The 17,347-nt window shown below is 39.0% G+C and overlaps 2 protein-coding genes across 2 annotated transcripts in view; both read left to right on the top strand.

The window, feature by feature from the left end:
* The first annotated feature begins 790 nt into the window (after positions 1–790).
* LOC144650321 (secreted frizzled-related protein 2-like) lies at positions 791–13,098 on the top strand. The gene is made up of 4 exons (XM_078509973.1): positions 791–944; positions 7,405–8,000; positions 8,392–8,466; positions 11,459–13,098. Exons 2-4 carry the CDS (start codon positions 7,526–7,528, stop codon positions 11,788–11,790), a joined length of 882 nt encoding a protein of 293 aa, XP_078366099.1. The 5' UTR covers positions 791–944; positions 7,405–7,525; the 3' UTR covers positions 11,791–13,098.
* A 1,388-nt stretch (positions 13,099–14,486) lies between these two features.
* The window catches only part of LOC144648516 (CCR4-NOT transcription complex subunit 11-like), a 3,974-nt gene continuing 1,113 nt past the window's right edge, over positions 14,487–17,347 (top strand). The window contains exons 1-3 of the mRNA XM_078508045.1: positions 14,487–14,611; positions 15,857–15,962; positions 16,441–16,575. Coding sequence (XP_078364171.1) covers positions 14,574–14,611; positions 15,857–15,962; positions 16,441–16,575 — 279 coding nt within the window. The 5' untranslated portion in view covers positions 14,487–14,573. The remainder of the gene's footprint in view (positions 14,612–15,856; positions 15,963–16,440; positions 16,576–17,347) is intronic.

Genomic DNA, 17,347 nt, shown 5'->3' with positions numbered 1-17,347 from the left:
AATTATAAATAGAAAAACATTGTTTATAATAAGGTTTCAGTGCACAGCTAATACAAATACGTGTTTTAGCACAAAAGAGCATTAAGGCTTTCCGTTTTAGCGGTGGACAACGTTTATCCATCTGGCTCGCAAATCTTTCCAAGGGTTGCCAAATTGCGGCCGAGTTAAACATGGCAGTCCGCGGAGTATTCTTAATCTGATTATTTCCCAGATTGGGTAACTCCAGGAGTCCCGCAATCTGGGAAATAATTGGATGAAAAAAAAAAAAATGCCAAACTAGACTCGGCGGCCGCAATTTAGCAGCCCTCGGAATTTTTATTAGGGTTAGATTGGGTTTTAAATCCAATTATTCTTCAAAATGGACAATTATGTGGCTTATGCACGGAAGTCTGTATTCATGGATATTGTGCAGATTCTAAACCATTGCTGCCCAGTTTCGGACGTTGTTGGATAAAGGAATATGAAATATAGGCTAACATTTTTTTAAAAAACTACCCTGGTTCCTATAAGCAAGGAAAAATGGTCAAAATTTCTTCCAAACTAGTCACGTTCGTGACTCTGCGCGTTACATGTCCTGAATAAAACGTAGTTTTTGGATTATCCCTCATTCCTTCGTGTGTGACTTTTTGCCCTTTAGACCTTTTCCCTTAACCAATTTCCTTTGAGACTCGTGACCAAGTCTTACTAACTGAGAAATATAAACACCATTACAAGGATTACGCAAATATCAGCTTCACTATATAAAAGTCGCTTATTATTGTTATGTGGAAATTTTTATTAATTTAAAGCCTTCCTTTACCGGATGTGTTGAAAGTAAACACTCTTAAGGACACGTTCCGGGACTTAGTCTGGTCACGCCTTATTAGCAAAGGAATTAAAGTCGCTGTAGTTTCTTCACTTGTTCAGAACGTTCGACGACTTGGCTGGTTGAAGGCAGATTGAAGGTAAGAACATAAGCAATGTACCGGGTGGTGATGCAAGTCTTGATTTCTCCAAAATACGAACAGTTGTTTCTTTTCCCATTTTTTTTCGTAGCCATGATCGTAATTTAGGTCTGTTGTTTGTAATCTCTATCTCAGTACTAAAGGTTACTGAATATCTTAAAGGGACTATGTCGCGGATAAACCAGATTTTTGAACAGCCAAAATTTATATTTGTGTCGCAGGAGACCTAAAAATGATAGTACATTTTTATGAAAAATTGCAATATTAGAGCACTGAAACTGTTAACGAGAATTTGGGACTGCAGATGGCAAGGATGGAAACGGATTGCAATTTGAAAAAGTTAGGCAAATGTTTTCAAGTTGTTTCCGTGCGTCTTCGACATATCGATATTTATAGCCGTTGCTTGATTTCTGTCCGCAAATCTCTTTAGATGTTCATTTAAGGGTGCGTTTCTTTAAGAAAATCCAAAATTGGATCATTGATCTCAGATCACACGGATACTTTGCCCCCAAAGAAACGAAGAATCCGAAAACGGATTTTTTGCCATGACAACCCCGTAAACATTTCGCACAGAACATAAAATATCAGCACAAATTTATTTTTCGTCGAACGTATCCTAGCTAAAATAATTTAAGCATACAAAATCCTTTACAAAAACCACACGTCGAAGTAGATCTTCTTTAGCATTAAGCACAATGTGGCGAGAAAGCATCTGAGAGCGAAAATGATTGCGAAATGATCAGTGCAAATTTCACTCGTGACATTTTCAAAAGGATACAACTTCCGTAGGCACACAGTGGTTGTTCGAGAAAACCTGTATCCCGTTTAAAATGATACTACATACCTATCTGAAGCTACCGTTTCCTTTTATCGTGAAATAGTTTTGTATTTTGATCGAAATAACCGCCTAAAACTTTCCGTATGGCAGTGTTTACAAAGAGCGAACCTGTATTTTCACAGCAAAGACCGCTGGGCCAACGTATTTTTTTCGAATCCTTTCCCAAAGAAACGCACGGATCATGAATCCTAAAAATCCGGATTCAGATATGATCTGATGTATCCACTCGAAGTGTGGATTCTTCAGATCATTGATCCAAGATTAATCCATTTTCGGATATAGGTAAAGAAACGCAAAATCCGTTTTTGGATCAAGAATCCGGATTTGGATTTTTCCCAAAGAAACGCACCCTTAGGGTTTAGTTGCCTACCACTCATTTCAGAACAGTTTAGACCAAAAATCTAACAACTCACGTGACGTAGCTCCTTAACACCAGTTCCCTAGATCTGTCCAAATTGTTGGTTTTAGCTGAACCAAAAAGCATGACATACGTTCATTTGACAAGTCCAGCCCACTTACATGTAACTGAAACCATAGTTACGCTGAAACTCTTTCGTTGACTTATCCTAATTTGGACAAGACGTATAGAAGAACTGTCCATAAAGTCCGCAATCAAATTTCAAATCGAGAAAAGGCAGTTATGAAACGAATTTATCCCATTACAGAAAGAATATCGGAGATAAGCTTCGTTATATTAGTTATTTTGCAACGGTCTGGCAAATCGGTTTTGTATTTTCCTCCTATATTTATTTTAATCTGCTTCGAATGTCATATCTACGTTTCGAAAACAAAGTTTCTTGACTTAAACTCCTTTAGCTGTATGCTGTTGTTCACGATATTAAATTTAGTTTATTTCCTAGCTTGTTTTTGCGCAGTTCCCAAAGACTTGAACAGGCTTGGTCAAGATAATTTCATTTCATCTTTGGGAGCTGATGAATTTCAATAAATACCGTAACAACATTTCCATGAAAATACTTAGACAAAAGGGAAGGGGTAGGGGAGTTTCGTTAGTATGAACTGAGCCACTTAAGAAACACAACCTTGTTTACGTTGTAGTCTGGTAATGCAACCTGCCTCTCAATGCCCGCCGGGTTTTACTAGAGGGACGCCTACGCGCGATCCCAGCACAGTATATTATTTCAACCAGGCTTACCCATTTTAAACATTGATCGAAATCTATCTTCTCTTATTCAACTTACAACAAATTCGAGCGGCGCGTTAATTAAGTGACTAAACAACTTGACCATCACAGGTTGAAAGCGATATGAGTGAAATTCCCTACGGCAGAATGACGAACCTTGTTAACTAGCAGAAAATTAGCCGGTTCATTTGGGTCATTCGCGCGCCCAATGGAAAAGTTCCAACACACTGACATCATGGCAGACATTTGACAAACCTGTTCTGTGTATATCGTCGAGTCCTAAACCTACTATTTATATTCTGACCGTGGGTCTTTCTAGCGAAGTCTCTTTGAGAGGAGATATATACGTGATTTCAAATTTCAAGTAACCTGTCTTCAGAGTTTGTTTGCAGTTACAATAGGCCATTTCCGAGATGCCTTTTACTCTGTTTCAAAACCGGTCCTTGTGCACAACCTGTCACATGGGAATGAGTTTTACGTATGATTGGCTGTGCATCAGACCGCCTCCTTTTGAAAAGGGAGCTGGTCATTTGGAAATGGCTTATTGGTGCGTTCCTTTTTGTAACTTTCTTAGTATAAATAGCTTCAAAACTTGTGGTGTTTCCCGCCATGAGTTATTTCTTCGGTGCGAAATGATAAATGGACCGAAAGAAAGTGGCAGATCTTCCGCAGATCTTTTGAATCACCTTTTCCGAAAACCCTTTTAAAATCATGAAGCTAGTTCTTGATCCACCCCCTTGAAGCAGATATTATTTCCGTTAGAAACATCAAAGCAAATGGTGAACTAAAAACAACCCATGGGGCCAGCCAAATAAGGTTTGCTGAATTTTCCGGAAGTAGTACTCTGGTTTTCAGATCTGCTTTAAGTGGAGGGACTGTGTGGTATGTATTGTATTGACAAGTGGTGTCGAAATTGACCAATCAGAGATAACATCAGATTTTGTGCGATGGCGGAAACGTCTTGTACACAAAATACCATAAATCTATCAATAATAAGTTGAAACCTGTTTGGAGTTCTTCTAGAAACGCCTTTTTTTACAGACATGAATTTTTGTCATGCCGCAAACATTTCATCACTAAAGGACTATGCCCATTGATTTTCGTATGCCTCACTTTTTCGATGCGGAAGAAAGACTGACATGACAGACTCATTGTTCCACCTTGGTTTAAGGCAAAGTTTTTATAATAATGTGTTAAAGGTCAATTTTTCGATACTAGTTTTACAAAAGAAGACAGTTCTCAGTAGGTTGGTTGTATTCTTTGCTGGCAAAACATCCTTTGCTAATTTAATGGAGAACAATGGGATAAAGATATGTTTCTTCAACGTCTGCAGAACATAAAATAAATTATGGGACTTTAGAAAAGATTCTCTTCGAGCTGCTGAACCTGCTAATGGTTAAAGATGTGTTTATTGTTTATCGTGGTGTAACATAGGAAAGATGAACGTTAATTCGTTTGTCTCACAATGGAATCGCTTTGAGTTGTTGATCGCGACGTTTCGACTGCAATACAGCTAGTCTTCATCAGGGTGTTAACGGTTTGTTTCTAAACTCAGTTTTCTATATTATTCTTTAAGATTCGTTCGATTCGCCGCACTTGTTGCAGATTTTTATTTTTCGACCGATTTTGCATGAGTTACGTCACTTGTTCTTGTCGACCTTAATAATTCATTCACTGACGGAAAACCGGATGGACGGCCATCTTTTTTTTATTTCAGTGCCTCCTGGAATGTTTGGAAAAAAACTCGTTTCTTTTTCGTTACTCAGGATTTTGAGTATTTGCCAGATTAAGGTAACTTTTTGCGTTTTGTTTTGCAATACGACGTTCCTTTTTTGCTGGTTTTGTTTGATGCATTGTTGGGGAAGCGGTTTGGATGACCTCCTACACGCCAAGACATAGCGGTCATTTTCAAAAACCGCAATGACCACTTTAAGTAAGTGTAAATTTCCACCCCAAATTTTTGTGGCATTTGAGGTTTTCCCACACCTTTAACACGACAGCAAATTACTAATTTCCTTTTTCACTTATTAGCTAACCGCGAATGTGACAAGAGCCGATAGGGTCAGTAATCGGCTTTGTGTCTTGCACGTTTATTGCCGCGCCAGTGGTCCTGTTTATATGTGAATCGGCCGGCGGCACGAGCGGTATTTCTTGACGTAATTCCGTTTCTCTCGTCCATCCTTCGTACACAAATCCACAAACGGAGTTTAGTCTTGGTCGCGTTCTCCATTTTAAAAACTTTTTGCAAATATATAGTTAAAATAGCTTCCCATTTTATTGTGAAATCGAGAACGCAATAGCTAGAGAGTACTTTACATCGGTGACTATTAAACTAAGCCTAAACTGATGGGACTTGAGTTGCCTGCACTACCCGAGCATGTTCGGCAGAATTGCTTTTTTTCAGTTGAACGTGCTGGATCTAACGCAACAGCCGAATTGAATTGATCGAAGAAAATTAAGGTCAGATTTCCTATCAAAGCGGGCCAGTTTTCACAGTCCGCCTTACGACAGCTGTCCGTCTAGAAGCCTACAGATGAAGTGGAGCCCTACGTGCACATTCGCACTTGTCGTCTAATTTACCCAGTGTAAGTTAGACTATATATGTTTGAATGTGAAGATGGGGCTCCATTACATTTATCCTCTTTTAGAGAGAAGTACCCGCCTGAGAGAAATGCCTCCTTTATCTGTGTTTGTCTAGAGAGTTAAGGAGTTGTAGCCGTGGCCAAAATAGAACTGAGGAAAGGAACCGGACAGTGAAAAATGGCAGGCTGTAGACTATAATTCATTCGCCCTTCTATCTGATCTAACGTTTCCTTTTGTTCATAAATAGAACTCAAACTTGTGTACACATTGTACAATATCTTGTAGGAAACCAGAAAGCACTTAGACTACTTAGACACGACCGGTTCCGAGGAAGCCACATGACTTTAAAAAGTGTATAATGTACTGGAAAATCTCTCTTTTTGTCATTTAGGCACAAAATTAATTGACGGATTCGCCCAATTAAAACCCGCTGTTTAGGTCGCAATTTCGGCAGTTGTAACTAATAAACGTATTTCGTGGTTTTTCCTGCGGGTTGTGATGAGAAAAGTACGCGAAGATGTTCTTATTTTAAAGAAAGCAATAAAGATAAGAAAGAAAAAGCAATATAGAACGTTTGCTTATGAATCGTCAATTTTAGTGAACATTTTCCACTAAGTTGCGTTGGTGAGTATTTCGAACTTGGAGCCAAACATAAGTTGCTCTTTGGGCCTACTAACAGAGCTACCGAGGTTGTTCGTGTTCTACCTACTGCGCCAGTACACCCACGAAAAGTCTTGAGACAAAAAGACTACTCGTGGACACTTCGTAGAAGTATCTCAGATCTCAGTACTCATGCACACACAGTGTCTACCGTCTCTACCATTTTGTTATGACACTCAACAAAGACAACGTTATGTTCTAGTTGGGTAGACAAGATGAGTTAGTTCCTACTCCTTTGCCTCAGTTCTGATTCAATTTAGTGAATGATGTATATTCGGGGAAAAAAGAGACAAGAGATATAATTATTTGTAGCGAAGTTATTTCGTGGTCTCTTTGCGGTGACTCGGCGAGGAAACCCACTTTACCGCGAAGGCCGTTCCCATTCAAACCCCAATCCTCTTATGGAACTGCACGTACAAGGGGCGTGCGTTTAGGAGGTTTTTACCCCAATAGGATTTATTTCGCGTGTAACCGTATGCGGCTTTGGTGAAATTAAGAAGATAAACGACCCAGACAGGGATTTAGCACATGCTAAAAAGCACCTTCATCAGTTTTGTTTGTTTAAATAATAAGTCGGACAAACGCTAAGCGTTTTACACAAGAGAGGCTGTCCAACTGGCATTTTGTTATGCTAGAGCTTTTGTCAATCGATGTGTAGAATTGATTGCCGGATTAGCGATGCAAAAAGCTGGCCATTAAGATTTTGTCAGTCAGCTTTAATGGTGTGAAAGCCCAACACATCGGTAACACCATTAACTCGTTCATAATCCACTTAATCTTCGTGGGAAGTGAAGCGAGAGCTGACGGCATATGTTGACAAACGCCCGGAACGTTCTTTCAATGAATAAACCAGACCGAATGCATGTTCTACGCGTCAAGAGAAATTAATTACCACCGCATTGCGACCTCGTGTTTTTCTTATGCCGAGAGCAGAGCAGATTTTTTCTATTGTTTGTGGCAACTGATACGATCAAATGCCACGGCTTTTTAAAGATGTGGAAATATTAATTTTCATTGGTATGTAAAGTTCGAAAGGTTGACCGAGCTTATTCAAACGTTTAAACATTAAGCCCCCTTTTTTCCATGATCTAGAAAAGGGTCTGATTGACGCGTTTTAAATGAGCTTCAAGACAAAGGCTCATTAAGGATATCAGCACTTCCACGGTCGACACGCGTAAATGTTTCACGTGCCTTTGTCGCCCGTGAAAGTGTTTGACAGTGGCTTTTGTGTTTTTCAGAAGCTGGAAATTCGATCAATATCCCAGAAGCACCGCCCACTATCCGTTGATTAAAATACGCGACCGTACGATTCTGTCTGGAAGATCTTGGATTTGTCGCACGCAGAAAGAACTCAACACGATGTCGCTTCTACTCAAATTTATTATCGTCGCTTTGATGGTTTACACTGCGCGGGGTTATACCAGAGGACACTGCCAACCGGTACCGGATTTTTGCAGGAATTTAACCAACGGTGCTGGCTACACTTATATGCGCCTTCCAAACGCATTCAACTATCAACTCAAGGAAACTGTGGAGGCGATCAACTCATGGAGACCTCTGGTTGGGCAGTGCCATGCGGGCTTGAAGTTGTTCCTCTGTGCCATTTACGCTCCGATTTGCCTGGAAGACAAAGAAAGCGGTTTGCAAGTGAGCATTAAACTCTGCAGTTCGTTCTGCTTTAAGGTGAAAGGGAGCTGCGAACCGGTGATGAATAGCAACAATTATACTTGGCCCACTCATCCTGCCTTCAACTGCTCGCAGTACGTGGACGACTCGATGTGTGTTCGAGAAGACTTCATCAGTGCTGCCACAACACAGCCACCTTTGCCTGCAGGTACACTGTTAAATGAGCGATTAGATCGCATTAGAGTTCACACAGTTTAATGTGTCTTTAAGACGGAGATCAGCGATATTAAACATAGGTCCTGGAGTCGTAGAGCACAGAGATCACACAGCAGTAGATAAACCTCGTATGTTTATCGCTTGGTCGACCGAACGTTGAATAAACCTGAGATTTTGCCCGCACAACGCTATTTGTCTCGCGCGGCCATGCTATTCCACTCCATCGAAGTCGTTTCTTTCGTTGTACTATTTATAATTTCAGACATTTCCTACGGAAAGGGCGCGAAGTAGAGTTAATCTAGAGGAATGTGGTTCGCCATCTTAATCTTACTAAACAAGCACTCACTTACAGACAGTACTTTGTTTTTGTTTTATTTCTCCAGGAAACGACGCGATTTGTGATCCGAATTTAAATACCGATGATGTCTTACAAGCTAAAGCCTGTAACAGCGATTTAGGTAAGACGCGCTAACAACTTGGTGTGTTTTTTTTTTTAACAAACGCATACTTTGCCCGACTGACTGAACTTAAGATTCTTCCCTCTGTGGTTTGATGTATGTATCCGGAAAAATGTACAAAGGAAACGGTACTGTCTCCGAGTCTCCTGCTCTCTTTTTGTCCCGTTAGAGTGTTTACATTTTATTTCTAGGTAACGGGTCTCTAAAGGACGTGACTGATTTCTTTGATTTTTGTAAAAATGCATTCTATTTTAGCCTCTAGAGTCATCAACACAATTGAATTGACGCGCGTGGGAAGGGATGGAAAATTTGTCGCCTCAAACCTTTGAAGAGGTGTCAACGAGCGTACAAATGATGGCACATTTTTGACGCCAAAGCAAATCCTTAGACCACCAAAAGTGCTTCTATCGGCTGTCACTGCGACCGTCCCGTATTGCGATAGTCCAGTCTTGCGAATAACAACCATTTGGAACATTCTAATTTTCATTTCAGTGTGAAAAATTTACCATTGTATTAAATACATCATGTCTTATGCGCTCTATTGTTGTTTGACTTTTCAACTACTTTCGATTCTTTGCAAACCAATACGCGTGATTATCATGACAAGAGAGTCTTTTATTTCAGATATCCTACAATATAATTAAGGCTGGGCAATGAAAATATGTCTCAAGCTTAACACACGAAAACAAACCAGTCTGGGGTTACGGTTATATAAGGTGAACCAACATTTCTTTGTGGCAATTTTATCGTAATGTGTTTTGACTATGTATTTCATACACGCCGAAAATGAGTCATGATAGATAAGTCATTAGTATAAGTAAACGGCATTTATTACTAATGAGCGTATTTATTACATGTCTGTCAACCTGGCAGCCTTTGTAACACGCTATGTGCTGGCTTGACTCTAGCTCTATAAAAGTCTAATCTTCGAGGAAACAAAACGGCAAAGCACTCCAAAACGTATATCAAAACTATGAAGGCTTCTTCAGTGCGCGTTATCTTTTTTTTACTTCTAATATTAAAAAATTTCCTCGCTACATAAAATCAGATCGATCTCAAAGATCATTGGCCTGCCGAGTGAAACGAAAGTTTCTCTTTTGCAACGAGCTGTAAGCTTAATACAACTAAACTGTTTTAGCCTGTGCCTTTTTGAATATTCGCTCACAAAAAAAAACAAAAACAAAAAACAAAAAACAAACTTCGGGCTCGCATTCGGAGGAAAAATTAGTCGGGAAATACAACTATGAAGCTCTGTAGTTGCTCGCGTGAACAAGTTTAGAAAACGCAGCTTGTTCACTAATTAGCAGGCTTGATGTTTGTTTGGGGGTGTTGGTAAAGTCATTAGGCAGTTTACCAACATTTTTCACACAGAACTTACCGCCCGTTATCAGTCGCGATATCTTCGTGTTAAATGCTTTTGCAGTGGACCTGTTTGAGATAAATACTACTCAAATTTATTCGGTGTCTTTAAGGCAAAGATAAGGGCGAATTGTGAAGGAGTTCCAGAAGACCTCAAAGTACTCCGACTGATAAGCAACAGACACCGAGAAATATTTCTTTTCTCGTGTGATAACACTTGCAAACAGGTCGTAGATATGTAGAATTGTCTTACCTTCATTTAATACGGTGCTAAAAAAAAAGTTTGTTGACACACACCAAAGAGATGAAATCTAGACATTTGAAAAATGGAGGCGATGAAGGAAATCAGGATTATCCGGTTGAGGAGCGCTAGGAGTCAAGAGACCAACGCGATTTTGATGACTGGAAGGACTACTAGTGCTCATAGAAACGTGAAACTACACAGAGTGCAGATATTTTTTACAAAATTGATAAGTCGATGTAAATTTTTTAAAATGTAAAAAATTGCATTAGCCGATGAAACGGCTGTTTACACCAAACCATTTAAACTGTTAATGGATGACGAGCTTTTTCTTTGATAAAAATGTTTTCTCTGCTTTCGTTTAATATTTGTCCAAAAAGATGATAAACACAGTTATGAATAGTTCAGCTTACAATAACAACACGCAAATGTTTCACGTTAGGTAAAACAGACTGTGTTTTCGATGCGTCTCGCGCCGTCTGGTTAAGCTGAGCTTCTCGCCAGAATGGTAATCGCTTTTCCATGTTTGGATCGAGTCTTTTATATAGCTGGTCTGGCTTGTCTGGCTTTCATCAGCAACACAACCACTAGAGAAAGCACAAGTGGCTATACAAACACTGAGCAAACAAGCGGAAGTGCTCAAACGCGCGCTCAAAATTGAACTACACAGGCGACTGCCACGCAGGCTTGCGCAAGTACGAAGATAACCACATTTTCGTTTTCCAGTGTTTCTATCTGTTTGAGTCAACAGTGAAAAATTGGTCATAGCAGGCAGATATGTTTTGACGAATTCAGGAAGATACCCCTGCTGTTGGAAATATGCCACACTCGTCCTTAACTCTATCAAACTCTAGGAGCGCACTGGACACCGGATCGAGTGGTCTGCGTTCGAGCCCTGGCCGGGGGCATTACGTTGTGTTCTTAGGCAAGCCACTTTACCTCATAGTGGCTCTCCCCCCAGGTGTGCTGGGGGAGGGTTGGGGGTGTAACATTACGATGAAATAACATGTTCTGTCGCTCTAGTTCTCTTTGACGAAGAGAGTTACCTTTTGAACTACAGTATAGCCCTTCACTTTATCCCTAAACCGACACAATTTTAAAACGGAGTTTGAAATTATAATTTCAGTTTTTTTTTTTCGAACAGGAGAACTTGAGATAGCGGGGACCTGAACTGTACTAAGATTTCATCCACAGACTAAAAGCTAGAGCCCCCTTGTACACTATATTAAATAGCACCACTGCAAATACGTTTCAAAAACTTTCAATTCATATGTAGTTACACACTAAAATCTAGTTGTTCTTTGAACCACCATAATTCATTGCGTCCTCTCAGCTCAACCTAGCACTGGCAAGCCTCGCCTACTAACATTGCAATCTGTCGTTGTTTTGCAGCTATCAGAGCTGAGATCACGGGTATGCGTGACGCGACGAAAGGCTCGTTTACTCTGCTCAAAATCAAGGACAAAAAGAAATCCGGCAAGGTGGGATCACGAACATCGCGGAATTCACGGAAAGACAGGAAAACTGCCGACAGCCCCGACCGTGTGTTGGTACCACAAAGCGGCTGCCGAGACTTGAAAAAGAGAGTCATGGAAGGACAGACATATTTGATAATCCTCGATAAAAGATCGGGAAAGAAGACAAAGTACATCGTCAAGGCGATTGTGCCCTGGAACAGACGACACAGAAGGGTGATGAGGAGAAATAACTGCAAACGGCGTTAAACAGTTTAAAAAAAGAGCGATGAAGTTACTGACGAAATGACTGAACAAACACTATTGGACAAAGCAGTTTTCTAGAAAGTGTCATTATAAAGTACATTGAACGTTCTTGATTCAAAGGCCCTCTTCTTTGTTATTTTGGCCAGTTTGGATCCGTTTACTTCAACAAGCAGAGCGACACCTTCTTTTGCGATTTAGAAGTTCGTCATGATCAATTTTGTAAAGAGACTTTTTTAGAAATCGTATAGTATTGAAAACGTCCATAAATCACGTAAAGACTTCTTAGATAACATATTTTTACCGAGTCGTTTTATATTGTAAATTTTCTGGCAAAGAACAGAATACAGGCGAACGTCTTTCGTCTCTTTCATACGGACACCAAAGGGCTGGGACAGTCGGGGGAATAAGTCCAGGTTTGGCAATCGTTGAAGCACTCGAAGTATTCCGAATTATTCCAATCAATCAGAAACTAGCGCGAACGCTCGCGGATACTCCGAAAGCAATGACGCCTACAAATACGTCATGTTGCTTAGCAACTCCTGCGACGAAAACTGCGAACTTAGTTACTTCTCGGAGAAGTCAGTGATGTTGCCATCAACTGGCACTTGTTCCCCCGACTAAGGAAAGAGTTTACGAATGATGGAGTGCCCTTCTATTAGAGAAGTAGAGTTTTCTGAATTTTTGTCTCGGAGCAAGTGATATGTCCGTAACTAGAGGCTCGACTGTAGTTAGTCGTTTGAAAAATTAGACTTCGATTTAAGAGTATTTTTATCGGGTTAAAATGATACAGAACGTCGCAGACAATCCAATATAGTAAATGAAGTGGATGCGTCGCTATTAATGGGTCTAGCTTAACTGAATGTAATCTTGGATCGTTTGTTTTGCATGGTGTTGGAAAGTTATTTGTTGTTGAATAAGTTTATATTGTTTCTGTGTTGTACAATGAGTAACTCATTTATAGCTTTGTGGATTATATCTGTCATGTTTCTAGTGATCATTTGTTATGTAGTGAATTCTTGGAATTGTTCGTTTTTTGTCATGTAAATTAACGTGAAAATCTGATCGTGTGTTTGAAATCACATCAAAACCTTTTTTTAGTTTTTAGGTTAGGATGTCAGAGTGTTGTACGAGTGAAAGAAAAAAGCTGAGTCGAGTTAATTAATTTATTGTACAGTAAGAGAACAACGCATTTTCCACACGGTAGACAAGATTAGAATCTTTTTGTTTTGTACTTTGTAAGCACAAGGTGCTAATGCCTACCAATATTAAGGGCAGTTTTATCCATTAAAGAAATATCATCATTTAAAGAAAGACGATTGTCAGTTCATTTGTGCTTCTTGTTGAAATGGATAATTGCAGCCAACTCCCTTCAATCAATTGTCTCCGTGCAAAGATGCCCACCTGCATTTCAAATTACGTTCCTAGCTTTGCCTCGCTATTACAGGGCTCACTTGAAGCCTCGTTTCCACAGAGAAAAGAACTTGAAACCGAGGCTGCTTACCCATAAACCTGTGCGGACGATAACCTAGCACGCTATTATTTTCCCCAGAGTCATTATTTCTGTAGTGTCCCTGAAGACGAAAGGCAGGGCCTTTCAAAATATTGCCATTGAAATTATAAGCCTTTACTGTTTAAATTAGCCTTGCTCTTTTTCGTTGATTGAGAATTTTAAAAGGTGAAGATCTTCCATAAGGATTCGGTGAGCTTCTGTTTTGTTACGCTGGTCCTTGCTTACACAATTGAACAGATAACTTATGACGGCACAGATTGTGACAGGCCAACTCAGTCTTCACGCCGTCTAGAACAGACCCTTTTTGACTGAGCTGGACTGGGCAGGGTACTTCCTCTCAATTAGTTACAGTCAGTTGTTTAGGGAATGTAACCAAAGAAATCACATCAGGGTTAATTAGGGGTGAATGAATAATTTCTTTTGTTGTTTTTCCCCCTAAGCCTCGGAGTCAAGTAAAAATTACTGTATTCTTTTTACTAATCAGCCCACGGTTTTTTGGGGGGTGGGGGGCGGGGGTGGGGGGGAGGGGGGGCATTGATGGTTACTGGTAATTTTAATTTTTTTTTTCATCGGATCCTTTAACCTATTGAGACCTCACCAAATTCAGTTTCTGGACTCCTCTTTCTATATTTTACAAAGGATCCTTGGTTCCATTTTCGTCCCCAGAGGCCGTGATCGGTTCAACCCCTATAATGGGCGCGCGGAAGGGAGTTTTCAGGGACTGGACTAAGGATCTGCTAAGAGATCTGAACAGCAAAAACATGAAATGATAAAAAAAAAAAATAGTGCAATGCTGATCATACTACGTGAAAAAAAAGTAGGCTCTGCGAGACACCAACACGACGAAGCGGCTGTCCACGGTTGCAATCCTGTTCTACCTGTTCTATCAGTCAGTTCTGTTCTACTTTTTTTCAGTAGTATGATCAGCTTTTGAGTATTGTTTGTATCAAATAGAAATGTCTGTTTATAGGACTCTGGGCAGGTTTTTCCGCCGCCAGAGGACATTTTCAGCATGTATCTCGCCTTCGGCCTATGATTTACAATTTCTTCTCGCGATCTCCTAACCTGAACTGCGAATCTGCGATCTAGCCTTTTTTTTCGCGGCGGCGCGGAAGGAAGAGCTCGTTCCCAGGTCGAACTGCGCGTGTTTGTCGTTTTACCCGAGGGAACATGGCACTAGCAAAAAGAGTCAAGATGGCGGATTGAAAACGGGTTGTGTGTATTAGTGTGTGTGCCGACTTTTCTCTCGTCCTTGGGTTCTAGAGTTCCTTTCAACATGACGCTGTCTCCAAAAGAATTGTCTTCACTTTTAAGGTATGCTCATTTTCAATTCTGTTACTACTTTGACGCGAAAATATAAATTTACACTCGGATCATCTCGAGTTAAGCTTATCGAAGGCTGGATGTCAATTAGAGTTGTTTTAGAAATTTCAGATTATAAAGATGGAGAAAGAGAAAGAGGGAGAGAAAGAGTGACTAACATAACCACATTCTGCCTTTTTCGTTTATTTTTCTTTCATTTGCTTCTAGACTACTTTGTGTGCTTTCAAGATGTGTTGGGAAAGACCACGTTCGAATACATACATGTACATGTATCTTGTGGTTGAAATTTGTTTATAGTTGGAAGTTTTATAGACCAGTTTGATTTTGTCTTTGTTTCATATTTTGATATGATGCATACGAGAACAAGTGAAAATAAAAAAAAAGTAAATTAGTTTGAAGACAAAAAGAAATAAGTAGAATCACACCAAAAACAAGTTTAAATTGCAACATATACATGACATACATACATTGTATTTGTTTGCCTCTTTGGTAAACCATTATTTTCTTCGAGAAATTAAGTATTAAATGTATGATATGATTACCTTTACCAAGGCAAATGGAATTTTCTGGATATCTAGTTTTATTGAAAGCAGCTGTTGATTGCTGCCAGAGCATTAGGGTCCATTAGTGTAAACACATCCTTGCAGCATTCGAGAATCAACATAGTGCATTGGTTGGTTTGGATATTCAAGAATCAGTCAATCCACAACAGTTTTTTTTTGTAGGAACTAACTGTGATCCACTTAGCTGCTTGCTTTTATAAAGACTTAAAAAGTATAATGGCGTCTTGCATGGTGCCCAGTTCCCGGTGTATCCTCGAACAAATCGAACTAAAAACAATCACCCGACACCTTTCGGGGTCATTCGAATCAACGTCTCGGTTCACCTCCTCGCACATCATTCTCCGTCTTTTTTTTGGATCTGTCTCTGTGTTCGCAGGACTAGAGGGGGGGGGGGGGATGCACCTCCTCCCAACACGCGTCGCGTCACACGCAGTTCGCCGCCGCGAGCGACCTGTGAGTCGAGTCCCCCATCGACGATTGGTTTTCGAGGGTTCGAACGACGTTCGATGGATCCGGCCAGTTCTGAGTTTTCAAGACAACATTTCTCTCTTGCAAATATGGTATAATAAAGTATAATTAAGGCAGCACTTCACTTCTCATAAATAAACCATTGAATTGTGACCTTGGTAAAGTTTATAATTCAAATTTTAATTGGTTTTATCTTTTTTTGTAGTATTCTTGCAGAAGATTCTCTTTCTGTGTCATCATTTGAAGCTATTGCTTCTTCTTTACATCAGCGATTTAACAAAAATGAACATTTCCAAATTGGGAGTGCAATGGTAAGGTTCAAGTGCTTCCTTTACATGTAACTAATGGACAGGTATATGTTGTAAGTTGAATGAGTTTCAAGTCAAAATGATTTCAAACTAGCATTAAATGCAAATCAAACTGCAGTAGTTCTATCTTTTTTAACAAACTGCAGTAGTTCTATCTTTTTTAACTACTGGTTCAACCTAGCTAAAGTACAGTTGAAACTCTCCTTACGGACCTCAAACAACAAAACCCCCCATAATACAGACCTCTCTTTGCTACAGACAGTTCCTTAAGCTATAGCCCATGAGAAAATTCTTTTTTTTTACTTCAAAACAGTTAAAAACTTGACCAGGGTGCAAAAAGCCTATCATTGTGCTTTTCATAATTTAAGGGAAATAATATGTTTGAAAAATCATGATTTAAATACATGTACATGTAGCTGGATGCTAACAATATTGAAAACAGTAACATGTTGGTCTCAATTTGTTGTTTTCATTTCAACAGTTGATGCTTCTGCAGCAACCTGACTTATTGCCGTCAACCAGCCAAAGAATTGTGGTTTTGTTTTTGTTGTACGAAATGTATAAAGCAGAGCCTGTAGCCAACAATCCATTTGCTTCTGTCTTTGTCCATGTTTTGGTGAGTGGTTTGATTGCTATTTTTTCCCGAGTTGCTTTCTTCAGTAAAAGATACATGTACCTGCATGTATATGATCCTACTTAAGGTGGCTGATTATAACTGTTTTAATAATAATAATAATAATAATAATAATAATAATAATAAAAATATAAATAATAACTTTATTTCACGCAATCATTAAAAATACAAGCACTGATAAAAAGGATTAAGAATTAAAATAAGCTATATAAAAAAGTACAATGTCTTTGTATAAGCGAGAATTAAAATCTTAAAATCATTTATAATATGTAATTAATTTTTTCTATATTTTAAAATCAAATTTTACAAATGGTGATTATTAAAAGAAAAGAAAAGCTAATAATAATAATAATAATAATAATAATAATAATAATAATAATAATAATAATAATAATAATAATAATAATCAAGTAAAATGTTTTTGCAGCGTTCTCTGGTTAAAAATTTGTTAAAAGATAAGCTTTCAGCTGCCAAACTACAGCCTTTAATGAATGATAAAAATGGCGCGAATGAATAAATATATAGGGTAAAAATGTGTGAAAAAAATTACAGAATAAAAATGAGTAAAAAGGTGACAAGAAAAATAGTGAGAATTTTTTTTATTATCAAATTCTCACTATTTTTCTTGTATAAAAAAATTCTGTCAGAGTTGTTCAAAGCCACCCTCAACTTTCAAAATATTAAGATGGCTCTGAACAATTTCTTTAAAATTTGCCATAAGTGGTATCATAAGCATGCTGATCATAACTCAACA

The sequence above is a fragment of the Oculina patagonica genome, chromosome 4 (assembly GCF_052425735.1).
Source record: "Oculina patagonica isolate OP01 chromosome 4, crgOcupat, whole genome shotgun sequence".
Classification (NCBI taxonomy): Eukaryota; Metazoa; Cnidaria; class Anthozoa; order Scleractinia; family Oculinidae; genus Oculina; species Oculina patagonica.
The sequence above is the reverse complement of the archived record's forward strand: the minus strand, read 5'-3'. Positions and strand labels throughout refer to the sequence as shown.

Coding starts and splice junctions, on each gene's coding strand:
- LOC144650321 (XM_078509973.1), top strand. CDS start 7,526: ATGTCGCTTCTACTCAAATTTATTATCGTCGCTTTGATGGTTTACACT. Junction 8,001..8,391: donor ACAGCCACCTTTGCCTGCAG/GTACACTGTTAA, acceptor TTATTTCTCCAG/GAAACGACGCGATTTGTGAT. Junction 8,467..11,458: donor AGCCTGTAACAGCGATTTAG/GTAAGACGCGCT, acceptor GTTGTTTTGCAG/CTATCAGAGCTGAGATCACG.